This window comes from Nelusetta ayraudi, unplaced genomic scaffold (assembly GCF_046127955.1).
Source record: "Nelusetta ayraudi isolate G7.1 ecotype Tasmania unplaced genomic scaffold, CSIRO-AGI_Nayr_v1 ptg000099l, whole genome shotgun sequence".
In the NCBI taxonomy this organism is placed as follows: domain Eukaryota; kingdom Metazoa; phylum Chordata; class Actinopteri; order Tetraodontiformes; family Monacanthidae; genus Nelusetta; species Nelusetta ayraudi.
In genome coordinates, this window is record NW_027466149.1 from 170,773 (window position 1) to 187,500 (window position 16,728).

Consider the following 16,728-nt stretch of genomic DNA (forward strand, 5'->3'; position numbering starts at 1 on the left):
AGTGGTGGAGGCCCAGCTGGGTGGAGGCCCAGCTGGCAGAGGTGGAGGCCCAGCTGGCAGTGGTGGTGGAGGCCCAGCTGGCAGTGGTGGAGGCCCAGCTGGCAGTGGTGGAGGCCCAGCTGGGTGGAGGCCCAGCTGGCAGTGGTGGAGGCCCAGCTGGCAGTGGTGGTGGAGGCCCAGCTAGCAGTGGTGGAGGCCCATCTGGGTGGAGGCCCAGCTGGCAGAGGTGGAGGCCCAACTGGCAGTGGTGGAGGCCCAGCTAGCAGAGGTAGAGGCCCAGCTAGCAGTGGTGGAGGCCCAGCTGGGTGGAGGCCCAGCTGGCAGAGGTGGAGGCCCAGCTGGCAGTGGTGGTGGAGGCCCAGCTGGCAGTGGTGGAGGCCCAGCTGGGTGGAGGCCCAGCTGGCAGAGGTGGAGGCCCAGCTGGCAGTGGTGGTGGAGGCCCAGCTGGCAGTGGTGGAGGCCCAGCTGGGTGGAGGCCCAGCTGGCAGAGGAGACAGGGGGGACACCGGGGGGGGGGAGTTGAAGCCACACCTCTCTGATCCATCAGTCACGGATGAAGCTCTACTGAGGCAAGTCAACAAAATCACCAGTGAGGAGAAAGAAAGAAGACAGCGCCTGGGTCGCAACTGTAGTATCTGAACTTATGTATATGAACTCATTTGGACTAAGAGTGACCCTGCTGCACTTCTTCACATACGGCGTCATTGTTCCTGTATGGCGTCTCCGGCAAAGTGGTCTGGTCAGCGGACTTCCTGTTGTTCTCCACTGCCAGCAAATTCCTGCGCAGGAGGACACTTGGGGGTACGACTAAGGAACGTATACCTTCTCCCCCACTCCTAGTATTCTTCCTCTCGGGTTACGGGGGGTATAAGAGGAGATGTGAACAAAGTATCATTGGAGTTGCTCACATCTGGCCAAGAGACATCCCCGGGCTTCCACGGTGCCTGTTTGATTCCTGACTTCTTTGCAAATAAACCAGTTTCTATACAACCAAGTCGGTGTCAGCGAAGACTCCTTCAACATCTAACGTATGTGATGAGCACCGCCAAGCTCAATGCGGTAGGCCACAGGTGGGTATGGGGAGTTGTCCGACTTCCACTTCGAGATCCGGTACAGACCGGGAAAGGTCAACATTGATGCCGACACTCTGTCTAGACTGCCTCTTGATATGGCAGAGTACGAAGTTGCCTGCACCGAAGAATTGACAGAGGAGACAGTCCAAGCAACATGTAGCAAAGGACAAGGAGGTAGCCTACGTGGCGATGTTGAACCTTTCTCAGGGAATAGGTTTGCGTGCACCTGATTCCCAGTCAGCCATCAGTCACGAAGACCTTAGGAAGGCACAGACAGAGGACGTAACACTCAACCAAGTAATTAAACTAAAAGAAAACCACACAAACCTATCAAATCAGACCAGGAAGAGTGTCAGTGGTCCAGTAAAAAGACTCCTCCGTGAGTGGGAGAGACTCCAGCTTGAGGATGGCGTGCTGTGGAGAAAAACACTGCAAAGAGAACAACTGGTGTTACCTGAGAAGTAATAATTTTTTAATAATTTGAAAACAACCTGTTCAAGACCCTGCAGCGGCTTTCAGGAGTTGGACACTTGATTATAGTCTGAGGAGAAAAAAACCCCACGATTTTACGGTTTTACGATTATTATTATAGACATAACACAGGTGTCGGCAAACTTTATTTGCAATGGGGTACATGACGTAACTGCATCGTGTCGGCGGGCCACGGTTCATTGGGGGGGATGGGGGGGCGGACAGAATAAACCAAGTCTGACTGTATGGTGGGATCTCCCTTTAGAACAGCAAAACATTAACGTCCTTCTTGTAGCCACAATGCTCCCACACTGCCGACCTCACCGCACCCTGGGTGTCGTCAGGGGGCGGTGACGGTTGTGCAACACGGTGAGAGTGCGGCCAGCTGCTCTGCTGCTCTGCTGCTATAAATGCAGCTGCTGAGAGCTGCAGCTGCTGAGAGCTGCAGCCTGACGACACCAAGCTGATGGACACCATGATGAACTTCCTGCTGCTGCTGTCAGGACTCCACCTGCTGCTGGCCCCCGCCTCAGCCCAGGAGGTCCAGCCCTGCGGTGACTAGCATCCAACACCACCCAACTGCATCCAACACCACCCAACACTATCCATCATCCATCAATCATCCATCCACTCACTCTCCTCTTCTCTTCTGATCCCTCCAGAAACTCCACTGCTGATGAGTGGAGGCTTCAGCGTGGTGAGTGACCTGCTGCTGGTCTCTCTCTCTCTCCTGGTATCTGCACTCTCTCTCTCTCTCTTTCTACCAGCTCTAAGGTCTTGTTGTTCCTCAGATGCTCGCCACTGGACAGATGACGTCCTCAGGGAAGATCAGCTACGACGCCCCGGGTCAGAAGGTCCGTTTCAGGGCTTATGGCTTCAACAGCGACATGACTGTGAACTCCACTGTGGACCAGCTGATGCTCTTCAGCGAGGTACTCGCTCTCTTTCTCTCTCTCTCTCTCTCTCTCTATGTCTCTCTGTCGGGTGAAGTTGGGACCTGGAGTTGGATCCAGGGTTCTTGGGTTTGTGTTTGTGTTGGGGTTCAGGCTGGGTGTCGATGTTGGGTGTTGAGAGTTGGTGTTGGGCCTGATGAAAGCGTCCAGGTTGAACCTCACCCTGACCCTTAACCCTCCACCAGAAAGTTTACTACGAGATCGACTGGTCCAGGTTCAGCTGCAAGAAGAAGGCTCTGGAAACCTCCTACGTCCCCATGCAGCTTCCCAAAGAATCCCAGCTGTTCGGAAAGGTCTACATGGGCTCCTCCTCCTCGTGGGGGATGGGCTTGCTGGTGAACAACTGGTACGGAGAGCTACCAAACAACGGTGAGGCCTGGAGAACTGGTCCAGTTGGCAACTACTGCATCCACTGGCACCAACAGTACCACCACCACTGCTATATGTGCAATTACTGCTGCTGTTAACAGGAAGTCGTCGCAACACTTTAAAACCTCAAAAGACAATGAAACAATAATACGATATCACTTCAAGAAAATGGTCGTATAAGAAATGACAGAACAATCTAAAAGAAAATGAGCATAAAAATAAACCTTAAAACAAACAAAAAAAATATTTCTTTAAAAAAAATATTGAGGAAAATTCCTTGAAAATGTGTTGAAATTGCCCGAAAAGAAGTCAAGAAAATTATCTTTTTAAAAAAAAAAGAAAATACACAAAACTCAGAATGACAATATTTCATTTTGATCTAATTAAAATAAAATAAAAAATACAAGAAAATTATCTTAGCATATCTTTTGAAAACATCCTCACAAAATGCAGACACTTTTAGATGACAACGTAAACAGCAAACAGGTGTTTTTTTATATTTAACAATTTTAACTAAGAGACTGAGCAAAGGAAGTTCTCCCAACAAGAGTCAACCATTTTATTTTGAAATTGTTCTTTCAGTTATTCTTAGACAGATTGTTTGCGCTCTCTTTTTTTCACCAGACTGTTTTCTTGTTCTTTCTGGTTGCCTGCAGGTCTTTACAACGCCGTCTTCACTGAGTACGGCTGCATCCCGTTGACCTTCAGCGGCTACACACCAGCAACAGGGTGGACCATGGTCAGGTGGGAGGAGCCACAGGCTGCTGGGAACTCAGCACTGTGCTGCTACATGAGAGCAGCTTGATTAGCTCTTATCCATTCATTCTGATCTGTGCTGCTACATGAGAGCAGCTTGATTAGCTCTTATCCATTCATTCTGATTATATATATATATATATATATATATATATATATATATATATATATATATATATGTATACATATATTATCTCTAATGGATAAGAGCTAATCAAGCTGCTACATGAGTGTGTGTAAATATATACATATCTACATATATAAATGTATGTGTGTGTGTACACACACACACACAGAGTAACATTGTATTTTTTTTTAGAAGAAGTTGTCAGAGTAACAATTAAAATAAAAATAAACATGAAGTATAATAATCTGTAAATATTAAATGTTGTCATATTTCACAACAACAACGACACTCGTGTGTGTGTGTGTGTGTGTGTGTGTGTGTGTGTGTTGCAGCACCTTCAACTGGGTCCTGGGCAACGTCGACCCGATGGACTACGTCCCTCCGTTCTTCTGCGCCAACGCTGCACTGGAGAAGAGCGCCCCCGTCAGCATGTTCGAAGCACTGCAGTCTCTGGCCGCAAAGCAGCATCGCTCACTGGGTGCAGGAACTGCACTGGATCCAATCAGCAGGGTGCGCTGTCTGTCAGCTGCCACCAGGTGTCACTGTGATCAGTAGTAATAATAATAAAGGCGTTCATTGAACACGTTGTGACGTCATTCTAAGGAGACTGCATGTTCTCCTCTGCGTCTGCGCCACTTCTCACCAAGTGCTCCGGATTCCTCCTGCAGTCAGCCAGTCAGTTAGTTAGTTAGTTAACCAGTCAGTCAATCAACCAACCAGTCATTCAATCCATCAGTCATTCAGTGGATTCATGAGTCTGACTGAATGCAAGGCTGTCTGGTTTTCAGTTTTCTGGCTGATAATCAGAAGATCACAGGCTGGCATCATGCTGAAGAAGACCCAGGGAAAATGAGAAACAAAACTGCACATTTTAAAACTGAACTCTTCCTCCCTCCCTCCCTCCCGTCCGTCCTTCCTCCCTCCCTCCCTCCCGTCCTTCCTCTCTCCCTCCCTTCCTCTCCTTCCATCCTCCCTCCCTCCCGTCCTCCCTCCCTCCCTCCCTTCCTTCACGCTGGAACTGGGATGAAATATCGAGTGCATTCATTGAAAGCAGTTCTTCAGACTCGTGTTCACACTTGAATCCAGCGCAGAGATTCACTCACCAGGTGCCTCCTCTCTAATTCATTGCGTCAAAACGTTTCAGGTCACTTTCAGATGCAGAAACTGTCCTTCAGGGGGCGCTAACAGACAGACAGACAGAAAAGAATAAAAATACTCGGATCTTTTTCTTTTATTGTACAGCAGAAAAGAATAATTCCACATGACGAGATGCACAAGTTTTTTTTATTATTATTTTTTTCTCCTAATATGCATATTAAATTATGATTTTTTTTTTAAATCATTTATTTTCTCTTGACATTAAAGTGGATGAGAAACATCAGCAAAACTGAGAATTGAATTTCATATTTCAGTCCCAAAGTCTTGAACACTGGCAACTGCAAAGTTTCATTAAAAACAATATATATATAAAAAAAATGAATGAAACAAAATGACAGAGGTTAGCGGATATAAATAAAACAACAACAAAAAAAACGAGGTCCCATTATTAATATTATTATCATTATGATTAATAATATTAATATTTGTTGTTTTTAACGCCGCAAAGCTTCAATTTACAAACTTTTGCCTCATATACATATTTAAATATTAACAGTGAGAATCATCTTGTTACATTTGTACACCTCAAGAATTCACCAGTTACATCAGGTGAGCTGTGTTGCTTTATTTATCATTATTATTATTATTATTATTATTATTATTATTATTGGTTGTTGTTGTTGTTATTGTTGTTGTTGTTTTAGTGAAATTAGAAATGAGTTGAATTGCAAAGTTTCTGCACTTCAACCAAATGATTGAATGAAAATAAAATGAAATAAATTGTTGTTGGTGCACAGTTTGCCCTGAGCACAGTGTGTGTGTGTGTGTGTGTGTGTGTGAGTGTTTCTAGAAGGTGGTCGCAGTGTCAAACGGCCTCTGGCATCTGGATGCTTTGAAGAGAGATAAATGGAACGCACCCCGCTGGCCTCCCATTGGCTGTCAGTGGGAGGCGGAGTGACGCAGCGGTACGTGAAACAGAGACGAGCAGCGCCATCAACTGGAGAGCAAGAAAATAAAAGAGGTTTAAACTCAAAGTTTCCAGAAGGACCTTCAGCCAGGATCCATCGCACACCGACACACTGCTGCTGCAGTGGAGGAGGAGGAGCCAGGTGGCAAGGGCGCCCCCCCGTGGCTGAGACGAGTCACTGCACCACCGTCAGTGACGTCACCCAGGCAGGAAAACAACAAGAGTTCAAATATCCAGGAGCCGCTTGGAGCTCCTCCCCCTCCACCTCCACCGCCACCAGGTGGCGCCTGTCAGCAGTCGGACACCTCGGAGGCGTTGGAGTCGCTGGCCAGCTTCCTGCGCTGCCTCACTGTCTTCTCCTCATCCTGCAGAAGAAGAAGGAGAGGAAGATCTGAGCACTTCTGTCATCTTCATCATCATCACCATTATCATCATCTTCATCATCACCACCATCATCTTCATCATCTTCATCTTCATCATCACCACCATATTTAGCCACCTGTTTGCAGCCTACAGTTGTGAAACCTTTGGCTTCCCACCATACAAAAAAAGAGGACCAGGCGGTTCCTGGTCTCAGAGGGGCGGAGCCAACACCTGGCTGGCCGTGGGTCTGCCCAGGGTCATCAACCAGAGGGAGGTAGTTGTACCCCTTGTGACATCACAAAGGGCACATTCCCAGAACTAGTGCTGTAGTCAAGACGGCACCAATCAAGACAAGACCAAGACTCTAGGAGGTCCAGACCAAGACAAGACAAGACTGAGACTCTTAGAGGTCAAGACCAAGACAAGACCGAGACTCTAGGAGGTCCAGACCAAGACAAGACAAGCTTGAGACTCTTAGAGGTCAAGACCAAGACAAGACCGAGACTCTAGGAGGTCCAGACCAAGACAAGACCGAGACTCTAGGATGTCCAGACCCAGACAAGACTGAGACTCTTAGAGGTCAAGACCAAGACAAGACCGAGACTCTAGGAGGTCCAGACCAAGACAAGACCGAGACTCTAGGAGGTCCAGACCCAGACAAGACTGAGACTCTTAGAGGTCAAGACCAAGACAAGACTGAGACTCTAGGAGGTCCAGACCAAGACAAGCTTGAGACTCTAGGAGGTCCAGACCAAGACAAGACCGAGACTCTAGGAGGTCCAGACCCAGACAAGACTGAGACTCTTAGAGGTCAAGACCAAGACAAGACCGAGACTCTAGGAGGTCCAGACCAAGACAAGACCGAGACTCTAGGAGGTTCAGACCCAGACAAGACTGAGACTCTTAGAGGTCAAGACCAAGACAAGACCGAGACTCTAGGAGGTCCAGACCAAGACAAGACTGTGTGTACCAGAGAAACAAGCCCAGCACCCAGAAGCAATGAACAGTTCCAGCAGCAGTGTTGGTGTCTTACAGTCTGGAAGAGGCCATTGTGGCTCCACTCCCCCGGCGACTGGTCCTCCACCTCCTCGCCCTCCTCCTCCTCCTCCTCTTCCTCCTCCTCGCCCTCCTCTTCCCGCACCGTGTCCATGCCGTCCTCCTCGTACTCCGTGAGACAGTCTGACTCCTCTGCAGGGATGGAGGGATGGGAACAGAGAGAAAGAGGGAGGGAAGAAGAAGAAGGATGTCAGCGGGAGAAGATGGGTCACCTCCACCCTCACCCCAGCACCCGGTACAGCCGGTCAGGAGGACCAGGACCAGCTGGTCCAGGGGTCTTCACCTTCAGCAGCCACGTAGCTCTGGACCGGCTCGATCCTGGACACGATCTCAGCAAGGTCCGTGAAATCAGCACCAGAACACGAGCAGGTCTGGAGAGAGAGAGAGAGAGAGGGGGGGGGGGGGGGGGGGAAGTGAGGGTGTGTGCGATGTGTGTGTGTATTATTGGGTTCATGTGTGTGTGTGTGTGAGCCTGACATCGGTCCTCTTGCTGTCGTTGTAGTCAGCTGATCGGTGGTCCTTCAGCATGTTCTTGATGATGTCACCACGGGCCCAGCCAGTGAAGAGCAGCTTGCCGTGCTGGTAGCCCACCTCCTGCAGAGGAACACACCAATCAGGAGCCTCCGTCTTCTTCCTCTACTCTTACATTGGTGAAAGACCTCCAGTCTTCCGTCTTAAACAGAGCTTTTATTCTGAAAGACTGAAGGAACCAAAGTTTCTCCTGGGCTTCGGTTGCTTGGCTTTTGCTCAATATCACAAGTTCGAGTTTATTAATGAAGTTTAATTTCAATTATTAATATATATTCATTCTCTTTTAATTAGTTAATTAATTAGTTTTGAATGAAGATTTCTAAATGTAATTATTTACAGATAAAAATGTGCGTAATTTTAAGTGAGTTTTGTAAATAAAGTTTTTGTATCAAAAAAAATCTTCTTCTTAGGCCTTCAGCCAATCAGCTGCCTCCGTCTAAAACCTCCAATCCCAGCACGCTCTGCTTCACATCCCCTCTGCTCTTCCTGCCCGTCAGCCAATCACAGACCTCCGTTTCAAAACCACCGGTGTGAATTTGAAAGAGTTATATTCACTGAGAAGTGGTCAAAGACTTTCAGGCTTGAGTTGTTTTTTCAGTTCAAAAGGTGATTTTTATAGCATGCGGGACCCGGAAGTGTGTGCCCCTGGTGACATCACGGAGGGAGCGGCCAACTCACGTAGATCTCGTCGAACTTGCCGAAGTCCATGGTCTTGAAGCGGTCGATGGGCGGCCGGATGTACTCGCAGTACGAGCTCTTCTTCACCACCTCCAGCTGGCGAACACAGGACACGTAGGCCAGCCGGGACTGGATCTCTGCCATGTCTGGGACCTGGGGGACCAGGACCAGGACCAGGACCAGGACCAGGACACAGGACACAGAAACTCAAGGTCAAGAACCACAAAAGAAACCTCCCACAGGTTCTTTCAAAACGTGTGCCTGTGTGGCCAGCTGAGGGGCGGGGCCAGCTGAGGGGGCGGGGTCAGCTGACCTTGACCTTGTGGGCCCAGGGGTTGATCCTCTTCCACAGCAGCCACCAGCCTGACAGACTGTCTCCATAGTTGCACAGGTCCGTCTCATCCTGGCTGCCCACGTCCACCGCCACCACCGTCCTGGCACCCATGGTGCGAGCAATGTCCGCTACACACACACACACACACACACACACACACACACACACACACACACACACAGACACACACAGACACACACACACACACACACAGAGTCCAGCAGCAGATGAGATATTAGTTCTTCTGGTGGAAGCAGGAAGTGAGACCATCAAACAGACCAGAGCCACAGGAACCAGGACCAGCAGCTGTCAGCAGCCAATCACATGCAAAGAGTTTTTGTTTTGAAACAATGATTTTTGTCCTGTCGCTACCCCAGCCAGCAGGGGGCGCAGGAGAGACTTTCACTTGGTTTTTAAAAGGCCGTTCTTGTGGCGAGGGTCTGACTGAGGGGACCAGGATGGAAGAGGAGGACCAGGAGGAGAACAACACCTCCCCCTGGTTCCAAGTCCAGCCAGTGGTTGGGAGCTCAGAGGGAAGAAACAATCAGGAGAGAGAGAGAGAGAAAGACTCTGGAGTGGTTGTTGTTGTTGTTGTTTTTAGTTTTGGAATAAAGTGAGATAGTATTTGTTTGACAAAGCCTCTGACAGGAGGAGGTCTCTCAAACTGCAACAACTCCTTCTGTCTTTCTGGAAACCAACACTTGATTGACTCGACTGAGGTTCAACATGTGGACCAGAAGATGTTGGGGATGGATGCGGATGGAGGCCCCCCCCCCCTACCGCCAACACCACCACCACCCTAACACCCCTCCATTAAAGGTCCAGTGTGTCACGTTTGGCCTGATTTATGGCTTTCATATTGGTGAAAACTGCACATTGAGCACAGAAACACATTCATTCCAGTGTAAAATCGCAGTGCAATGAATGGGATTTGGTTTTTCTTCCCTTTCGAACGGTTCTCATATATATATATATGAAAGTCTGCATAGAGCAGTCAGGGTCCCAGTGCTCCCAGTTAGCTGCCATCTTGCAGCAGCACGTTTCTAAGGAAGCCTGGTGTGGACAATCCAGCTGGCCTGACAGCAGAGTGTTTGGTATTTAGGCTGAACGCTAGGGGGCGCCCTCACATAAACCCACCAAGAAGAGGAGGAGGAAGAAGAAGAAGAAGATGGGCCAGGTCTCCAGGATTGGGTGCACAGGGCCACCGTAGTTCACTGGCAAACTCGGGGGGGGGGGGGGGGGGATAATATTCTGGCTGCCTCTGAGTAACTGACTGTGTTTTTCCACTTCTGCTCCTGTTTGTTTGAATGCAGACGGACTTGAAAGGTCATGTGATCACTGTAACTACTGCATAGTTGTTTATTGTTTTTAGTACTGTAACTGTGTGGTCATAAAGTCCATCTCATCTAATGTAAGAGCGCTGCAATCTAAAACCTGACCACTAGATGTCGCTGTTTCTTCTTCGAAATCTCCAATTATTCACACGCTGGACCTCTAAATATGTTTTGACAAGAATCAGGGTGGTGGTGGTGGTGGTGTCTGTCAGAACCACCTGACCTCCCTCCATCCCTCCATCTTCACCTTCATGCTCACCAAAAACACACAAACACAAACACAACAACAACAATCACACACCTGAAATGGGAGGGAGGGAGAGGGAGGGAGGGGGAGCATGTTGAGGGAGGTGGGGGGCGGAGGGGTGGGAGGGCACCAGCAGCTCCTCCTCCTCCTCCTCCTCCTCCTCTACTTGCCTGGCAGGTTGTTGATGTAGCCGCCGTCCATCAGCAGGTTCCCGTCTTTGGGGTCGCAGAGCGGCGGCAGGTACCCCGACAGGGTCATGCTCGCCCGCACATAGCGCCACAGAGAGCCTGACACGCCCGGGGGGGGGAGGTGAGGGGGGAGGGAGTGGGAGGAGGAGGAGGGATAACAGCTCAGTATCGCTCCGAGGCCTCCACAGTTACAGGTTAGTGTGTCGACAGTGGGAGGTGGGCGGGGCCACACTACAGACCCAGGCCCCGCCCACCTCGGGACTCTGCACTGCTGTGCACCAATCAGCTGCCACCGCCGCCTCGTTACCTCACACAGAGGGAGAGAGAGAGAGAGAGAGAGAGAGAGAGAGAGGCGGGAGGCAAAAAAAAAAGAAAAAACAGGAGAGCGCCAAGGTCATCTGAGGTCGTCTGAGGTCGTCCAAACGGCGTCCCAGCAGCAGACTGCTTCACTCCAAAATTTAGGGGGCGTGGCCAATCAGGGCTGAGCGTGATGATGTCATAATGACCAGAGGAGGAGCAGCTGATGATGGCGACACTGCTGCCGCTGGGACGGCGGTGGGACGACGCCTCAGGCTGGCAGCAGGGGGCAGCAGAGGGCAACAGAGGGCAGCAGGTGGCTGCTGTCCCTCCGGCTGGCAGCAGGGGGCAGCAGCGAGCTGAGGCCTCATGGGTTGGAAGGAGCAGGAAGCACCGAGGAAGCACAATTTGAAACCAGGGTGCAGGACAGACAGAGGGACACGCTGTGGATTGGTTGGACTGGAGCTGCAGCTGAGACGCAGCAGCTGCAGTAGCAGCAGCTGCAGCAGCAGCAGCAGCAGCAGACTGGAGCTGCAGCTGCAGCAGGATCCAGAACACTCCAGGAGGGAGGTGAAGGTGTCCAGGTGTGGCAGAGAAGCAAGCAAAGCCTGGGGGCGTGGCCAGATGGTGGTGGTGGTGGTGGGGGCGTGGCCTGATGGTGGTGGAGGTGGGGGGTGTAGGGGTGCTGATGGCGGACCCTGCAGGTGAATGATGTGAAACTGATGGACCAAGTCCAGTTTGGTGTCAGGGGGCGGAGTCAACACCTGTGTGTGTGTGTGTGTGTGTGTGTGTGTGTTTGTGTGGGTAGGGTGGTGGTGGTGATGGAGGGGGAGGGGGGGCAGTGAATCAATGGATTTTTTTTTTACACTTAATTTGTGTGCTGGTGTGTATATCTATATCTATATCTATATAGATATAGATATACACACACACATATATGAGTATATGTAAGTGTGTATATACATACAGTATATATACATACAGGATATACTTATACAAAACAAAAATCTTGGTGAAGTGAATTCTGCATAAAATGGGACCTTTCACTATCAGCTGACCCATAGGTGGCGCTCCTGCACATCAACACTGTCTCTCTGCAACTCCTCACAGTCAAAGATCCTCCAACATTCAGAGCAACAAGGTCAGAGTGGGGGGAGGGGGGGGGGGGGCGCCTACAGCTGCAGTGAGTGGAGGAGAACAGGAGGGGGCGACCAGGAGAAACATCGTCAAACACTGCAGCTGCTCTCAGCCAATCATCTGCAGCCAGACGGCCAATAGGAGACAATCAATCAGTCTAGTCCCTCCTTCCAAACCATGGGCTCCCAGAGTGCACCTGGCCTGAGCGGGGTGGGGGGGTTAGTGAGGAGGTCGGAGGTCGGGGGGAGGGGGAGGGGGGGTGGGGGGGTCGCTGTGAGGCTCTGACCTGGGACATTGTTAACATAGCAACCATCCACAAGCAAGTGGCCGTCCTTGGGGTCGCACAGGGGGGGCAGGTAGGGGGTGTAGGAGGCACTGGCTCTAACTGAGCGCCACACACTACCTGTCAGGATGGAGGGAGAGAGAGAGAGAGAGAGAGAGAGAGAGAGAGAGAGAGGAGGAGAGAGAGGAGGAGAGAGGGAGAGCAAGATATCAGATACACCACTGGGTTGGTGGAGGGAGGGAGGGATGGAGGACCACATCACTGAGGGACAGAGAGAGAGGGGGGGGGAAATAGGAGAGAGAGAGAGAGAGACAGAGGGGGGGAGAGAGAGAGAGAGAGAGAGAAAGGGGGGGTAGGAGAGAGAGACAGAGGGAGACAGAGAGAGAGAGGGATAGAGACAGAGAGAGAGGTGGGGGGGAGAGGGAGAGAGAGAAAGAGAGACAGAGGGATAGAGAGAGAGAGGTAGGGGAGAGAGAGAGACAGAGGAAGAGAGAGAGAGAGAGAGAGAGAGAGAGGGAGGGGAGTAGGAGAGAGAGAGACAGAGGGAGAGAGAGGGATAGAGACAGAGAGAGAGGTAGGGGGAGAGAGAGAGAGAAAGAAAGACAGAGGGATAGAGAGAGAGAGAGCGGTAGGGGAGAGAGAGAGACAGAAGGAGAGAGAGAGAGAGAGAGAGAGAGAGAGAGGGAGGGGAGTAGGAGAGAGACAGAGGGAGAGAGAGAGAGGTAGGGGGAGAGAGAGGGAGAGAGGGGGGGGAGTAGGAGAGAGAGAGACAGAGGGAGAGAGAGAGAGGTAGGGGGAGAGAGACAGAGAGAGAGGGGGAGAGAGAGAGGGGGGAAGTAGGAGAGAGAGAGAGGGAGAGAGAGACAGAGGGAGAGAGAGAGGTAGGGGAGAGAGAGAGAGACAGAGGGAGAGAGAGAGAGAGACAGAGGTAGAGAGAGAGAGAGACAGAGAGAGAGAGAGACAGAGGTAGAGAGAGAGAGGTAGAGCGAGGTAGAGGTAGAGAGAGAGAGAGGTAGAGGTAGAGAGAGCGAGAGGTAGAGAGAGGTAGAGGGGGAGAGAGAGAGAGGTAGAGAGAGGTAGATGGCCACAGTGTTTCCACCCAGCAGCAGCAGCAGCAGCAGTTTGTGTCCAGGGGATTTGACCAGCGCCCCCTACTGACTGATGGGGGGGGGGAGGGGGTGTCTGGGTTCCAGGTGGTGAAAACAACTGCAGATGACAGCGCCACCTGCTGTGTGAGCGACACAGCTACCCTGGCAGAGGCTCCGTAAAGACAGACTGGAAGAATCTCCGGCTGGCAGAAACTGAAGAGAAGCAAAACGTTGGAAGTCTGTCGGCTGCACCATGAAAAATAAAAGATTAAAAAAAAAATGCACTGTGATTGATTGAGACCTGCAGCAATCCCACTCCTCCGGGACGTCAGCTGCACGAAAACAAGCGCTCCCAATTTCTCTCTTTTGCTCTGAGCAGAGGATCTTCCACCAGCGGGCTGCAGGTTCTCACTCTGCTTCTACTGCAGTACTTTGTACTACCGAGTACTTCTGTGTACTTTGAGGAGACACCTCCAGTTCTGATCAAAGACACCGCTGCTGATTGGTACCTGTGCATGGTCACATGTTGCCACTGGTCCTCTTGAGGACCAGCGTCCACCTTGCATCAAGCGCTCATCTGTTCTTTTCTTACGCTCAATGATTGTAGAATTGTGTGAGAAATGTTTGCTCTGGGGAAGAAATCACAGGAGAATCGATGATGTCACCAGAACCAGAACAGGACCAGAAGAACAGAACATGCTGCTGCTGCTGCTGCTGGCAGGGAAACAACAGAGACGCAACAAAAAGCACAAACTGAAGCTGAACTGAAGCCAAACGCAGAGCTCCTCCTTCAAACTGAAGGCAGAACAACCAAAGTGTGGTTGAGGCCGAGCAGCTGCCAACTGACCGGACAGGAAATGTAAAAAAATAAAATAATCATAATACAAAAATAAAACAAAATGCAAAGTAAATCAATCAATAAAATGCGATGCAAACCAAAACCACTTGGTGTCAGCAGACTTTGGTTTGAATGAGCTTCTTCAGACCAGGGAGTGTTTGATGTGTTCAGTGAGTAGATTAAAAATAGATTAGGGCTGTTAGACCAGAGGTCAAAGGTCAAAGGGCAGGCAGAGAGGCAGGCAGAGAGAAAAAGAAAGAAAAAAGAAAGAAGAGAGGAGAGGAGGAGAGGCCCCACATCTGCAGGAAGCAGAAAAAAATAAAATTAATTAAAAATAAAATATAAACTCCCCAGTGAAGAAGAGAGAAGGAAGGGTGGCGGGTGGAGGGGGGGCAGCCAATCACGAGGAGGGGACTCAAAACTACTGAAGTGGGAAAACTACACCCAACTACTTCCTGTCTGGAGCAGCCACATTCAGGAGCTACTTCCTGTTTGTATCCAGGAGCCACTTCCTGTGTGTATCCAGGAGCCACTTCCTGTTTGTATCCAGGAGCCACTTCCTGTTGGGAGCAGCCACACACTCAAAGGGAATAAAAGCCACTAGAGAGCAGGAGGAGGAGCAGCTACAGGAAGCAGGAAGTCAATGAGGAGGTGTGTGTGTGTGTGTGTGTGTGTGTGTGTGTGTGTGTGTGGTTGGGGGGGGGGGGGGGCGGCGGCGTTAAAGAGTGAAGGGGGGAGGGGTGGAGGAGCGTTCTGGATCCTACATGTCAACTAATGGGGGCAGCGGAGGGGGCGGGGCTTCGTGATCTAAACAGTTACAGCCTGATGATGTCACTCAGCATGATGATGAGGATGATGATGATGAAGGAGGTTCAATATCAGGACGGCAACAGAATTATTGAGTGGAGGAGATTAGAGACACGCTGACGGAGGAGGAGGAAGAGGGTGATGGAAGGACAACAGCTTGAGGAGGAGAAAATAAAACATCGATACGAAGAGCCGCGGAAGAATAGGAGAAAACAAAAGATGATTTCTTCATGGAAGAAGGAGGAAGAAGAAAGGTTGAGAGTCACAGGAAGTGAGAGAAGAGAATTGAGGAGATGCAGATGAGTGAGGAGGAGCAGACGAGGGGAGGAGAGACTTCTCTCCAGCGATTAGTCCAAACCACCAACCATCTGGGAGGTCCTGAAGGACCAGAGCCCCCAGCTGAGTCCAGAGGTCAGAGGTCAGAGGGTTCTGGTGGACTGCGGTGTTAGTGATGGTGCACAGCACTGCGAGTCGCACAGCTTGAGTCGACACAAACACACACTAGAGGGCATCAGCGAGGCTACACACACACTCCTGCTACTACCTGTGTGTGTGTGTGTGTGTGTGTGTGTGTGTGTGTGTGTGTGTGTGTGTGTGTGTGTGTCCCAGGCTGAGCCGTTCACTCCAAACCAAACACAGGTTGTTGCAGCAGGGATTTCATCTGTTACGGGTTCAAATATTATTACTACCGTTGATTATTTCTCAACATGGATGGCGTCCAAATACTTTTGGGGACTTCCTCCACAGGTTTCCACCAGGTGAAGAGCCCACACACACGCTGCATTTTATAGACAGGAAGTGGCTTCAGAAACAGAGGAATCATCGTCAGCACGTGCGTGACTGGATGAAGCTAACGGCGAGCTAATGGCGGCGGTCGCTTCCTGCGTCTGACTTTGGCCAGAGGTCAAAGGAGGAGCTGACCGGTTGCTGAATCGCAGGATTTATTTGAAAGTTCAGAAGGCTTTTTGCTTTTTATATTTTCTTCCTTCCTCTTGCTATAAAGAAGAACGGAACCACAAAGTTGTTTTTTCTTTCTTCTCTCCTGCGCTACATGTTGCTGTAATGATACATGAAGCTCACGTTTAGTTCTTTATTCCATTGTATCCATCCCTCCATTCTCAATACCTCTCTGTCTGCCTGAGCTCAGGGTCGCGGGGTCAGCCGGAGCCTCTCCCAAGCTGTCATAGGGAGAACATTTGAATTTGTTCTATTCTATTTTAATTTGGCGTCAGATTTTACCACAGCTTTTGTATTTTATTCTATTTTTTATTTTATACTGTACTTTTATCTCTCTGTCATACTACAGTATAGTTTAGCACCTTGCATTTTATTATCATCCATCCATCCATCCATCTATCATCCATCATCCATCCATCTATCATCCATCATCCATCTATCATCCATCCATCCATCTATCCATCCATCCACCCATCCATCTATCATCCACCCACCCACCCACCCATCATCCATCCACCTATCATCCATCTATCCTTCCATCCACCCACCCACCCATCCATCATCCATCCATCCATCCATCCATCATCCACCCATCATCCATCCATCTATCATCCATCTATCCACCCATCCATCATCTATCCATCCATCTATCATCCATCCATCCATCTATCATCCACCCATCCATCCATCCGTCCGTCCGTCCATCCATCTATCGTCCATCCATCCATCCATCCATCTATCATCCATCTATCATCCATCCATCCATCCATCATTCA

General features: G+C 50.1%; 2 protein-coding genes across 5 annotated transcripts in view; one reads left to right on the forward strand and one right to left on the reverse strand.

The window, feature by feature from the left end:
• Window positions 1-1,971: 1,971 nt before the first annotated feature.
• Window positions 1,972-4,319, forward strand: LOC142902954 (ependymin-2-like). The gene is made up of 6 exons (XM_076048313.1): window positions 1,972-2,098; window positions 2,207-2,241; window positions 2,336-2,476; window positions 2,683-2,866; window positions 3,523-3,610; window positions 4,082-4,319. The coding sequence occupies exons 1-6, from the start codon at window positions 2,011-2,013 to the stop codon at window positions 4,302-4,304; spliced, it is 759 nt and encodes a 252-aa protein (XP_075904428.1). The 5' UTR covers window positions 1,972-2,010; the 3' UTR covers window positions 4,305-4,319.
• Window positions 4,320-4,962: 643 nt separating this feature from the next.
• The window catches only part of pnpla6 (patatin-like phospholipase domain containing 6), a 33,779-nt gene continuing 22,013 nt past the window's right edge, over window positions 4,963-16,728 (reverse strand). Inside the window, exons 30-37 of one of the 4 annotated variants that reach the window (XM_076048302.1) lie at window positions 12,266-12,378; window positions 10,528-10,644; window positions 8,756-8,904; window positions 8,443-8,595; window positions 7,711-7,827; window positions 7,517-7,604; window positions 7,211-7,365; window positions 4,963-6,179 (exon numbers count right to left, since the gene is read on the reverse strand). In XM_076048302.1, coding sequence (XP_075904417.1) covers window positions 6,105-6,179; window positions 7,211-7,365; window positions 7,517-7,604; window positions 7,711-7,827; window positions 8,443-8,595; window positions 8,756-8,904; window positions 10,528-10,644; window positions 12,266-12,378 — 967 coding nt within the window. In that variant the 3' untranslated portion in view covers window positions 4,963-6,104. The remainder of the gene's footprint in view (window positions 6,180-7,210; window positions 7,366-7,516; window positions 7,605-7,710; window positions 7,828-8,442; window positions 8,596-8,755; window positions 8,905-10,527; window positions 10,645-12,265; window positions 12,379-16,728) is intronic. The other 3 variants (XM_076048303.1, XM_076048304.1, XM_076048305.1) reach the window with 3 other exon arrangements.